The sequence below is a fragment of the Chenopodium album genome, chromosome 23, assembly GCF_948465745.1.
Source record: "Chenopodium album chromosome 23, dcCheAlbu1.1, whole genome shotgun sequence".
Lineage (NCBI taxonomy): Eukaryota > Viridiplantae > Streptophyta > Magnoliopsida > Caryophyllales > Amaranthaceae > Chenopodium > Chenopodium album.
In genome coordinates, this window is record NC_137856.1 from 7,772,469 (window position 1) to 7,786,182 (window position 13,714).

The following is a 13,714-nucleotide window of genomic DNA, read 5'->3' on the forward strand; positions in this document are numbered from 1 at the left end:
GTTCAGTTCAGTTTAGTTCAGCTCAGCTCCTAATTTCCTTCTCTTATAAAATATTCATTTCAATTCAGTTAATGAGAATAGACCCTTAATCACTTATTTTCTGTAAGGGTGAACGAAACACACACAAAGATTTTATGGAGCTGAAAAGGAAAGGAAAGACTTTGAGATGAAAAGATTGGTGAACAACTGAATACTACCAAGAATGGATTCCATACGAATAGCCTACTTGAGTAAGAAAGTGGCAAAAAATTAATCATTCCACCAAATCATCAACCATAATCTCAAAACCAAAACACAAAGTCTAAAATATCTATATCAATAGCTAAAGAAGATCACATATTATACTATCTTACATAAAAATCTTACAAACAAATTCTAAGAAAATTAAACTAATGAGAAACATAAACATTATATTCAACAATAGTAGCCCCATTTGGATCCAACATAGTAATAGTCTTAGCTTGAGCATAACCACTAGCAAACCTAAACACACCACTTCCACCAATTACCGCCAATTCCCTAACTTGCTCCATCACCGGATTCCTCCCCATCACGCTCAACGTACTCCCGTTATACGATCCACTCGAAAACACGAAATTCATCGTCATAAGTAACGCAAACTCTTGTTGGTCCGCGAAAGCATACATCCCTTGTGCATGACCTACAACATTCGAGTCATCCTCCGGCCCTTCGGTCAACGGATCATCGATCATGACTAGCGCGCCAAATGTGCTAGGCGATGTGTCCGTCGTGTTGGCTTGGGCGATACGTATAGCCGTTTGTTTCGGCCCTTGGACGTAGTCATGGAAGTAGAATTTGATATGGGTTATGTCATTTGATTGTTGTTTTTTTATGGTTCTTGAGAAGGTGGCTTGAGTAATTGGGGAGGAAAATAAGATTATTGTGAATATACTCAAGATGATATTACATGAGAATAATATGGACATTTTTTGTGCCATTTTTGCATTAACTTTGGTTTGACAATAATTATATTCAACGGATTATATATTATAGGTAGGATTGATTTTATTTTTTATTAGGTGGGTTGGTGAGCTAGTGAGAAAGAAAGGAAGGAAAAATTGACATTTGCATAAGTTGTTGAGCCTCTAGCTAAAAAGGAAGAAATTCTAGAAAGTTTGAATTGAAATTTCTAATTAATTAATTTCTTAAGTCGAAGTTTTCATAGATAATTTTCTAAACATGAACTTTATGCTTTTTGAGAAACAAACTATGAACGTTCATACATAAAATTAAAGTAAGGTGTGTATATTAGCGTAACCGTGGGGTTCAGAACACAGACACATCAACTATTACTTGAAGAAGTAGGGACAACTAAACAAATTAATGTTGCTTTTAAAAGTTAACTTGTTTTCTTTTTCTTTATGTAAATGTCAAATTAGCAATATTCAAACAGTTGTCAATATTATGGGATAGTAGATGCTTTGAATAACACAAACATGTATACAAGAGTACAAAGAGTATAGAACTAATGCCCTTTGTAATTATTCAAGTGATTTAATAAATTAGATTAGTTGTGTTTGTTTAAACTCATGTAAAAAAATAGATGTGGCGTTTGTCAAAATTTGAGAAACTTTTGTGCCATGTAGGATGACTAAAATGAAATTGTTGTAAAGTTTTTCAACCCCACTAATTGGCAGTTGTTGCTTGTCCGAAAATTCCGCCATTCATTAAAATAATGAACACAGGGTATTTTTAAAAATTTGTGTTATTATATATCCTTATAAGCTGAATCAAACTAGAAATATTCATACGATAAAAGGTCCATACTTTCTTAATTATGTTTGCTTATGGTCAATTACATGCACTTGGTTTCGTATTAAAAAATAAATTAAAAAATTAAATATTTTAATTTAAAAGTAAATATTAAGATAAATTTAACAGGTTCTCACTTGATAGTGTTTTTTTATGTTCAGTCAAATCAAATTAAGGGAAATGTACCAAGGAAATATCATTTGTATGCAATTCGTTTAGCATCGTTGTGGTTTTCTGTTTTTTGGTTTTTTGGTTTTTAAAAGTATATTATATATGTCACATAATGAATCAAAAATTATTTAGACTTATTACAAGCATGATATATAATTTTGAAAACGACAACAGAAAAGTGGAAAAACCTTTTTCTTGTATCCTGTTTTTGGTTTTTGGCTATCAAAAAAACAAAAAATTGAAAACCAAAAATGATGCCAAACAAGCCCTGACGAAAAACCAAATACTCGCAGTCATTGGCTATAATTATTGTGACACATCTATTCAACAGAGACTTCATAAATCATAACCATGGAGTCTTAAGGTAATCGTTAGGAGAATGTACTTATCCTACTAAGTTATCACCTCTCATAGGTCAGCTACTACGTCCAGCTATATATATATATATATATATATATATAGGTCAACACTTAAGAGTAGAAAGGAAATGTAATTTAAGAAACTCTTCCCAAACATAATAACATATGTATATCTGGTGGAGTGGTGGACTCAAATTCATGACCTTTAATAACATGTGTGTGTGTGTGTGTTTTTTTTGGACAGAATATGAGGTGAGTTTCTTACCATGCATGCTTTGGCTATTTTAAAAATTCTCACTTGACTCTAACTGCGTCATAAATATAAATATAATTAAAATCACGATTAAATCAAAAAGCTTTGATCACATGATCGAACTAGAAATGATGAGTTGAAATTCATGGAATGAAGGAGCTATTTTATGCCAAAAAAAAAAGGAGCTACTCCGTTTTTGATATGGGTGCTTATCTACTACGGAGTATTATATTGTTAATTCGGGCACATGTTTTAATTAATGTCTATTTCAAACAAGCATATTCGTAGACACCCCTGTATAAATCGATATTTTTTTTCGGAAAAAGTTGGAACTTGCAAATCAATAATTTGAGGACCAATAAAATAAAGTTATGGATGAGGCAGCTTGAATGGACACCACATACTAGTATTGCTACTATATGCTTGAAGTTAAAAAGGTACACCAACTCTTTACCTAAGCATTCCACCCAAATATCTCACAATAATGCATAACTACGAATTCAACTTTTGCAAAACTCAAAAAATGTAGATGATAAAAATATTCCTTCTCATACAATTATACAAACATACAAATACTCTAAAGCAAACAAAAATCACATTACACCTCAAATCAAAAAATACATAAATACAAAAGAGGGATTATGAAGAAACTAAATGACACCATCTTAGAGAGAGTTGCTTGGCTAGATGAAGGTGTACCATCACTCGAGGTCGACCCGCCACCGGCTTGACCACTAACACTAGAAGCATGATTCACAAACACATTGAATAGTACAACCGCATCACCCGTCTTTTGATCGAACGTTTGAGTTTTAGCTTGAACGTAACCCTTAGCAAATCGAAACGTTCCGGTACCACCAACCACGGGCATTTCACGGACACTATCGTTCATAGCATCCCTTCCTAACACGCTTAGTGTACTTCCGTTATGTTCCCCTTCTAAGAAGTAAAAATTCATTACCATTAATAAAGCAGACTCTTGTTGGTCCGCAAACCCGTACATTCCTTGAGCACGACCTACTAATTTGGACGTGGGTTCGGGCCCTTCGGTTAAGGGATCATCCATCATGGCTAGGGCACCGAACATGGTTGGTGAGGTATCGGTAGACTTTGCCTTAGCAATTGGGATCGATGATGGGTTCGACCCACTAAGGGTGTCGTGGTAGTAGAAGGTGAGATGGGTTTGTTTGTCATCGTCTTTTATGCCAATTTCTTCTTTAGAAATTGTCCTAGAGAAAATTGCATGGTTTGTAGGTAGTAAGGCTAGGATTAGAAAAGAAATGAGAAAAATGGTGGGGATAGTGGATGATTTTGCCATAATTTTGGTGAAATAAAGTTTGGTTTTTATTTTTGGTTAGATGTTATATAGTTTTGAAGGACATAATATGTGGTATGGAACATGGTTTGGTTGGTGGGTTGTTATCAAAAGGAAAAGTAAAAGGGAAAAGAGACAATGATGGTTGTTATGTAGGTATATGCTGGTCATCTAAAAAGAATGTGTAGACTAATATGGAGTGGTTGGTAGCTAAACATAATTAACCAAGTTGGCTCATGGATAGCTTGACGCAATTGCTTTCTTCTATGTGAAAAACTATACATGTCAATCCTCATTTTGAATATGTTATACTATCAACTTTCGACCAAATTAAAAAATTTATGTGTGCTAGCGATCTCAAATTTAGGCTCTATTCACGACCGACTACATGAGGTCATGAGGCACAGGTAAATTAAATACTTTTACTTTATAGTCAACTCACTACTTTTAGAAAATGTTAATAAGAAGGGTTTTTTTTTTTTTTTTTTTTTTGACAAAGTAATAAGAAGGGTTATGTTGAATGACATGTTACATATGGTCGGCAATTACCTAGGAAATTGCTTTAGGAAATATGGAAAATATTTCATTAGTTGAAATGTTATGTCATTTGTCAAACATCTAAACTTCATTTTCTCTGGTCGTGTCCCAATTGTGAGAGTTATAGTTTCTAGAACTAAATTACTTGATGTGAATTTGAATGTTGAAGTTGTGATGAGGAAAATTAGTCTACAATAATTTATCAATTGACTTACTGTTAAAAATTTACCGATAGAAAGTTTTATTTCGGAGAATTAAAGGAGTAAGAGAAGATGGAGAAACTGATAATATTGCTCCCCGTAAATTTGCTCTTGTATGACACTCTTTATATGGCATGAGTGTTCAACTAGGAGTACAATAATTTCATACATATAGACAATATGAGTTCACAACGGTTGGACTCATATGTGCATTGCAATATCAAATCAATGATTGGCATTCACATTGTCTTCTAACACTTACATATTTATTGTTTAAATTCTTTCTTTATCTTTTGTTTACTAATATTTTTTTGAGGAAAAAGCAAATGACTTTTTTTAGAACAACCATAACAAAAAGAAAATGAAAATAAAAAGTTATTAGTGCATTTATTTGTTAGGCCCTGTTCTCTTCACCTTATAAAAATAATATTAAGTAAAAATAATTTCAGTTCTGTAAAAATATGTTAGTTCAGTTAAATTAATTTCAGTTCAGTAAAATTAATTTCAGTTCAGTAAAATTAACTTCAGTTCAGTAAAATTAACTTCAGTTCAGTAAAAATAAGTTCAGTTTAGTAAAATTCAGTTTTCTTAAAGAAGAATTATATCAGAAAATCAGTAAAAAAAATAATTTCAGTTCAGCAAAAATAATTTCAGTTCAGTAAAATTAATTTAAGTTCAATAAAAATAATTTAAGTTCAGCAAAAATAATTTCAACTTATTAAAAATAAGCTCAGTTCAGCAAAATTAAGGTGAAGAGAACGGGGCCTTATAGTACCACAAAGAACCAAACATTAAATTAGAATTTATACAAAAGATTTTTGATCAAAAATGTTGACTTTATATCAACGTTAAAGATAGTAATCATTTTAAGTTGTTTTTAGTTCAAATGATTATATTTTACTAATTTTTAGTTCATAAAATTAATAATTAATATCTTAGATAAGTTTCAATAAGTTCATACACTAAGGGTTTGGTCACATTTATTAAATTGAGCTGAACTGAACTGTTTATGAAAGAAGGAAATTAGAAACTGAACTAAACTGAAATTAAGCTGAAGTGAACAGGCCCTAAGTTTCAATATGCTAAATAGGTTTTATTTTTTGATTCATCAATTGCCCCCTTTTCTCTAAACCCTTGGTCTATAGCATATCCTCGTTTAATTAGGTTTTTGGCTATTGTGTTTCTCTATAAGGAGAAACAGGTATTACATATATATTAATACAATGCAAATTGGCCAGACTTATTAGTAAAATCATATACACAGACACATAATCCACAATATAACTAATGAATGATTCGAGGAGAATAAGGTTAATTACATATACAAAGTCAAAATATTGTATATTCTAGAACAAATGTTGTGCAATTGATCAAATATAGTGTCATACTTGCAAATGTGGTATATGTAAAAAATCAAAATACTTAAGAATAACCACGACAATGGTTACAAGTCTTATGATGAAGCTGGATTTAAAAAATTGGTTTTCCTTACCTACGTAATAATAGATAGGAAAAATTGCCCGGAATAATCCGACCTTTGGCTCATCCGCTCAAAATAATCTCACCTTTGGATTATTATTTAATAATCCGAGCTTTATATCCAATCCGCTCAAAATAGTCCCGGGTGACCAGTAACCGATTGAAGAGGTATTTTTTTTTTATTAAGTTTAATATACACGTGTCATAACTTGATTCGTCCAAAATAATAAAAAAAAAATAACAATAAAAAAAAGTAAAAGAATATACAAAAGTAAAAAAAAAAAAAAAAAAAAAAAAAAGCAGCCACCTAAGCCACACCACAACCACAACCACCACCATCCCCACCACAACCCAAACCCAAACCCAGATCCTAGAACTACCACCCTACCCAGACCGGAAATCACCGCTCCACCCAGACCCGAATCCCCCGCCGATTGAAACCGACTAATATCTCAACCCTACCCCAAAACCCTTTCGAAAATCAAAACCCACCACGCTTGATGAATTGAGGTCGCGCTACCTGAATTGCGTTCACATGGTGGGTTTCGATTTCCGAAAGGGTTTTGGGGTTGGGTTGGTTTATCAGTCGATTTCAGGCGGCTTGAATTGAGGTCGGGGAGGTGGGTTTTGGGAGAGAGGCTGAATTCAGTTGGGGGTTTGGTTGGTGGTTTCGTGAGGAAGGGAGGGTGACAGTGGTTTCGTGAGACGTGAGGGAGGGAGGCGGGGTTCAGGGAAGGGAAGGGAGTTTAGGCGCGCTGCCAGCGCCGATGGTCTGGGTGACCGGAGCCACTTGGCTGGGTGTCAGGGGTGACCGGAGCCACTTGGGCTGGTGGTGGTATTTAATTTTATTTATTTTAAAAAAACATTTTTTTTTAAATTTATTTTATTTTAATTTTTTTTTTTTGACAAATCATAGGGCGACACGTGTCAAGTAACTTGTTATTATAGGTTACATGACCGGTTGGGACCATTTTAAGCGGATTGGGTATAAAGGTCGGATTATTTAAAAATAATCAATAGGTGGGATTATTTTGAGCGGATGAGCCAAAGGTCGGATTATTCTGGGCAATTTTTCCAAATAGATACTTCCTCCGTTTTCTTATACTTGCAACAGTTTGACTTTTACACTATTCATGTACTCCACTTTGACTAGCTTTGACGATTTATAGCTAAGAAAAAATATAGTCATGTGTGATCTTGTTAGATTCGTCTTGTTTTATAGTATTTTAATATCTAACGTTTATAATTTTTACATATGGCTAATTAAAGATATAAACGATTGAAATAATGCATCGGCAAACGTGAAAAGAGAAGTGTTGCAAGTAAAAAAAAAAAACAGAGGAAGTATTAAACTTCCACCATCCTACTCACTCTTCTTTTTCTTCTTCTCTTCTCTTCACCAATTTCATCACATCTGGGAGAACATGATTGAAGATCTAAGAAGGTTTTTTTTCCCCCCTAATTATTTCATTAAATTTGGATGAGTAGTCCATTACAAAATTAAAGATGCTATGTTACCATTGTTATCTTTAATAATTATGGTCAAAATAATGACATAACAATGCAAGTATTCATGTCACATTATTAAAAAACCTACAAGCGAGCTATGTTAATCAGACACGGCTAAAATCGTGAAGTGTCCGTGTCGCGTATCCAGCCCTTCACTGTGCACTCAGACACTTCCATTAAGAGTGGAAAGGAAAAACAAAGGAGAAGCATGAAAGAAAACACAGACTTGTTCGAAGACCACCATTGATGATATAGAGAAATGGAGGGAAGAAGATTGCTATATATTAGGAGAATTAACTGAGGAAAGAATTAAATAAAAAAATAGGGCTGAAAGTAACGAAAATTAAAGTTTTTGTAATACATAATTTATTTATATAACTTTAAGTGACATATTAACATGTCCCCGTACCCATATCCAAATATCACAGAATCCCCGTGTCCTAAAATTTTGAAACTTTCCGGATTGGACACTTGGACACGTATCCGTATCGACACCCGCTCCCGAGTCCATGTAACATAGCTTACAAGTTCGTTAATGTATTAATCTCTTTACCCCCTTTTGTCTCAATATAGTTTGAACATGTTCCTTTTTAACCTGTCTCATACTAATTTCAACATTTTTTAAGGGTCTGTTCACATTTGTTGAACTGAGCTGAACTGAACTGATTGGAGCTGAACTGTATTGGACTGATTGGAGCAGAACTGAAATAAATATTTTATGAGATAGGAACTGAACTGAACTGATTGAAGCTGAACTGAACTGAAATTAAGTAAATGTGAACAGGCCCTTCAAATTGGGGGATCTCCTTATTTCTCGTTGATCGTGGAGCTAGATTGTCTAATATGTGAGAAATGTGTTCGTTAGGATTCTTCATCTCCTTATCAAAAAAAACATGTTATTAATTACAAGTACATATTAATAAATTCATGTATTCAATGTTGGTGTACGTATGTACTCCGTATATGATACAAAAGTCCTATGAAATATACTCCCTTCATTTTTAAATACTTGCTCCATTTCTCCATACGCGGAGTTTTAGGAGAAATTGGAGAAAGTAATAAAATATGAAGGTAGTGGGTAGTTAAGAATATAAAAAATTGTAAAATGTAAAAGTAGTAGAAAAATAGAAGGAGAGTAAATATTATGTTGGGTCCACTAAGTGTGAGAAATGAATTAAATTTTGTAAAAGCTTTCCAAAAGAAAAATTAAACAAGTATTTAAAAGCGGTCTGAAAAGAAAAATGGAGCAAGTATTTAAAAACGAAGGGAGTATTTTGCTATACTTGACGATTTGTACTACCTCCGTTACATATTATTTGCAACGATTTGACATAAAGTAAAGAGGAAAAAATGTCCAATCGTTGCAAATAATATGTAACGGAGGTAGTATTTAATTTTATAAGAATTGTCTAATCAAGAGGGAGATTTTAACTTCCCGAGAAGGTTCTATTTCACCCCATTTAATTATATCATGTCAATCAAACAATTTGTCATATACGAAATAATATACTTACTTTTTGTAAACTTTCAATTTTTCCACTATATACTACACTAGCAATCAATCCAGTACTATTTTTATTGAAATAATTGTTGTTAAATGAATTATATTTCTAGCAAAAAAGCAAAAGTTGTTATACTTCGATGATTCTGATTGAAGTATCAGTGGCGGATCCAGGATTTGTAAATTGGAGGTATAAAATGAATTTCGATAAAATAAATTTACAAAATAATGTGAATTGCAATATTTTTTCTAACTAAATTTTGAGTTAATAAATCATAAATCATTTTACTTTGTAATACTAATTGCGTGTACAATAAGTCTTATTATTGAGTAACTAAATATGTTTGTGGAAAAAAAAAGAGATTATCTAAGAGACCTGTTATTTGGAACAACAGGTCTCTTGATTGAATAATACTAATCTCCCGCTGGAAAAATTAAAATTAACACCTAAGAGGCTAAGAGACATGTTTTTTTAAGTAGGCGGTCTCTTTAATGTTACACAAAAAAGGCGGGCTGATATGTCACTTTGACTAACTACATAACAGAAGCTACGAGACCACCTATTTGATACAGGCGGTCTCTTTTCTTGCCAGACTTTTTTTTTTTTTGGCAGAATGGGGGTACATCTGTAACTCTATATACCCCCCTAGATCCGCCACTGGATCGAACTGAAAATGATGAATGGTTGTTTTACTGAGAAGTTAGCTGAACTAATAAACAATTTCTTTTTAGTTTTTATCACTAAGGCCTGCTCACTTTAACTTAATTTCAGTTTAGTTTAGCTCCAATCAGTTTAGTTCAATTCAGCTCCTAATTTTCTTCTCTTATAAATATTTTTTTCAGCTCAGTTTTGTTCAGTCAGTTCATTAACTATGAATAGGCCATGGGTCAAAAAAAAAAAAAAAAAGCTATGAATAGGCCCTAAATGTAAAGAAGATAAAGAGTACTAACAAAGGAGTATTGGGCTAGTGGCCACTGGCTATTATGGCTAATAGCATAATAATGTTATTAAGGTAGAGATTGGTCTTAACTTAAGTACTTAACAATTTTTGTAGGCATTTGGGATTGGATTTCTCCTTATATTCAAATCATTGGGCCTGTGTAGCACAGTACAAATATGGAAGAAGTGAAATGGTCCATGAAGCTCAGTGCCTCAGACTACGTTTTTTTTTTTTTTTTTTTTCTTTTTCTTTTTTTTTTTTTTTTGCAAAAACGTTCTATTTTTATAAATATAAAATATGGACTCTGTTTTTTTTGTCTGTTGATTTTTTTATATATAATATCTATTGAAATTAATGTGGTGATATTATTGAGTACAATCTCTTATGCTGTGATGTGTATGAAGTATGATCGTTTGTGGTTATTGAAAACTTCATCTGTGTGAACATTAGATAGTTGAGAGGTATGAGTGAAGAGGCAGCCCATGAATATTGTCAAAGTTGAAACAGCACAATTAGCTAATTGACAATGGTATGATCCGACTCAATCTTAACTGAAACAAAATCTAAATCAATTCAATTGGACATTTTGTTTGTCACCTTTAGCAAACACTATCAAATTAGAGGTGAACATGTCAAATTAGGCTAAACATCTTTTTTCTCATTGTCACTTAAAGTTGGACATGTATTGTGTTAGGGCGTAAAGGCAAAGCTAGCCTAGAGCAGTAGTCTAATTTAGTGTAGTATATTTGCAAGCATAATTTTTAATTTGAAGGGAGATTGTATACAAAGTTTTATTATGGATTCCCAATTTAGCACTTCTACTTCTAGCGAATTTGTCAAACTCATGTCAAAACTCAAAAGTAATCGATAATGATGGTAGACCATGGCTTGTGTAGTTGTGTAGTGTTTACCTAACCCAACCCAATGCCAATTCCAATTCTACATCATTAATCCATTTAAGTTGGTTACAAATATTAAAACCATCATATTTGTAATTATATTATAGTAATGATAGAAGATTATCCTTACTCATGTTCTTTCTTATATTAGAAAAAAAAGATGTCAATGCTATACTAAGGGCCTAAAGCCATTTCACTTCATCTAATTTTGCTGAACTGATTACTTTAATTAAAATTATAATTATTTTTTCGAACTCAAATTAATTTTCTAAACTGAAACTATATATACTGATTCTCTATTATATTTCTTTTTTAAAAAATAATGATTTTTACTAAGCTGAAATCATTTTTGTTGAATTAAAATTAATTTTACCAAATCAAAAATTATGTTGACGGAATATTATTTTTGCATGGTGAAATAAACGAGGCCTAATTATATTGTTTTTTTTTTAGTAGCATAATAATTGCGTTGCTGGTAAGTGGTAACACTGTAACATGATGATGAATGTTCTACTTAATTGATCCATATACCCAACCCAATAAAAAAAAAACCATTAACAAAGGCCCAATAGACCAGCACAAATAAAACACGGGCCGTGTTAGGGCCTCAACAGCAAGCAACAAAAATAGGGTTTTTTTATCCCCCACATCCTCACATATATAAGCAAATCCAAAGGCACATCAGTCTAAAACCCTAGCCTCCCCTTCATTTCTTCATCACCGTCACTTGTAGAGAGAGAGAGAAAAGATGCCGGCTGGACATGGTGCACGGGCAAGAACAAGGGATCTGTTCGCACGGCCGTTCAGGCGAAAGGGTGTGATCCCAATCTCAACTTACCTTCGTACTTTCCACATCGGTGAGTATGTTGATATCAAGGTTAATGGTGCCATTCACAAGGGTATGCCCCATAAGTTCTACCATGGTCGCACTGGCCGTGTCTGGAATATCACCAAGCGTGCTATTGGTGTTGAGGTCAACAAACAGGTATAATATCGTTTTTTTTTTCCGGGTTTTATGTGTTTGTTAATTTCTCTGATTTGAATTTTATTGATGTTTTTTCTTTTGTTCTATTTGAGTATTTGGTGGCTGGATTTTGTTAAAAAAATGATGAATTTTCTGGGTTTAATCAGTAATTTGGTTTGTTCTTAGTTTGATATGAAATATGAGAAATATTTGGATGATTTTGTCATGTTTATGGATGAACGATAGTTTGATTTATGAGAAATTATTCAAGTGATTATGATGGTATTGTATGCACATTTTAGATCTGTGGTATGTGAAATTTTACGAATTTTATGATATTATTTGATTTTCTTTTGTTATTTTGCGTTTGTCCAAGTAAAATATTATGTGATTATAAATGTGGTGAAAATTTGTGCCTTTCCATGGCGGCGGCGGCTGTAACTAGGTTTTTGGCTGGTTTAGTATTAGGGTTTGTAGTTGGTTTTCTCAGGTCATATTAATGAAATGGGTTGAGTTGTGTAGCATAATGAATTTCATTATATGATAAATTATGGGTAATTTTGGTAGGATATGTTAATTATCTTGGCGGACTTGATTTCTTTAGGGTTTACTTGGTACTGTATTTAGCTATTATCAACTAGGATGTGTGATTTCGAGGTTCAATAACATCGAGTGCAATGATATGATGCTTTCATTGTGTTTAATTAGGCAACACTTTAATTTGATAAATGGAGTCAAACCGAGTCCAAAGTTAAATTAGCCATAAACTAGGAACTACTTGTTCAGTTTAATGGTGCTAATCAGGCATAGCCTAACCCTTGTTAGGTTACGTGTTCGATGTTTTTGATTTTTATTATGCAAATTTCATCATCCTGATTTATTTGTGATTACTTATTGTTCTGTCATGGTTAATCTCTAGGTTGGTAACAGAATCATCCCCAAGAGGATTCATGTCCGCATTGAGCACATCCAGAGCTCACGTTGCCAGGAGGATCTTAAGCACAGGATAAAGAAGAATGATGAGCTCAAGGCTGCTGCTAAGGCCAGAGGTGAAGTTATCAGCACAAAGAGGCAACCTCAAGGTCCCAAGCCAGGATTTTTGGTCGAGGGTCAGACCATTGAGACGGTTACTCCTATCCCCTATGATGTTACCAACGATCTTAAGGGCGGTTACTAAGTCGTGTCTCTTAAGTTTTTGCTTATTATTTCGTTTTGGTTGTGTTTCTTTGGACAATTTAGACTGCTGCACAATCAACTTGTCAAATTTTGCTGCGTGAACCCATATTTGTTTTCTGTTTAGAAAGATGAATCAATGGTAATGTCTTTAGATACTGGTTTAGCAAATTTCTTGTGTTAACTTTAGTGCTTATGTGTTAATTTGCCTATGGATTTGCCTATGCGATTTGATCAGTTTGCTACTTTGCTTGCATATATTCGCATGGTTGCGTTAATGTTAGACATAATGTTAGACAAGTACTGGATGTCATGCCTAATACAGTAATAGTGAAGTGCAATGGCCATGTAACTGTGTATGGTCATATGCTGCAGATTATTATTGTGCCAATCAATGTAGCTTGTTTATATGGAGACTTTTTGCATAGGCCCGGTTAGGTTTTTTTATCACCTCTAGTATAACTTAATAGGACACCGAACACTTACGCGTTACCATTGGGCACATTGAAAACGCCGTAACATTTTTTTCTCTCAAATACTTCAAATGATGCGTTTTGACTAATGGGTTTGAATGATTGATCACAACTTGGTACTGTTCATCTGACATTCTCCTTAACCTTTTATAAATAATTGGTTTTGT

At 33.2% G+C, this 13,714-nt stretch overlaps 1 protein-coding gene and 2 pseudogenes across 1 annotated transcript; 1 reads left to right on the forward strand and 2 right to left on the reverse strand.

Annotated features, from left to right (window-relative positions):
- Window positions 1-269: 269 nt before the first annotated feature.
- On the reverse strand, window positions 270-959 carry LOC145609449 (dirigent protein 22 pseudogene; annotated as a pseudogene).
- A 2,103-nt stretch (window positions 960-3,062) lies between these two features.
- Window positions 3,063-3,907, reverse strand: LOC145609036 (dirigent protein 22 pseudogene; annotated as a pseudogene).
- A 7,737-nt stretch (window positions 3,908-11,644) lies between these two features.
- Window positions 11,645-13,245, forward strand: LOC145608545 (large ribosomal subunit protein eL21z/eL21y). The gene is made up of 2 exons (XM_081664158.1): window positions 11,645-11,922; window positions 12,821-13,245. The coding sequence occupies exons 1-2, from the start codon at window positions 11,686-11,688 to the stop codon at window positions 13,076-13,078; spliced, it is 495 nt and encodes a 164-aa protein (XP_081520284.1). The 5' UTR covers window positions 11,645-11,685; the 3' UTR covers window positions 13,079-13,245.
- The last annotated feature ends 469 nt before the right edge of the window (window positions 13,246-13,714 follow it).

What these genes read in the sequence shown, in the direction of transcription:
- LOC145608545 (XM_081664158.1), top strand. Translation starts at nt 11,686, where the DNA reads ATGCCGGCTGGACATGGTGCACGGGCAAGAACAAGGGATCTGTTCGCA. An exon ending in GTGTTGAGGTCAACAAACAG is followed by an intron (nt 11,923 to 12,820) that starts GTATAATATCGT and finishes GTTAATCTCTAG; the next exon opens with GTTGGTAACAGAATCATCCC.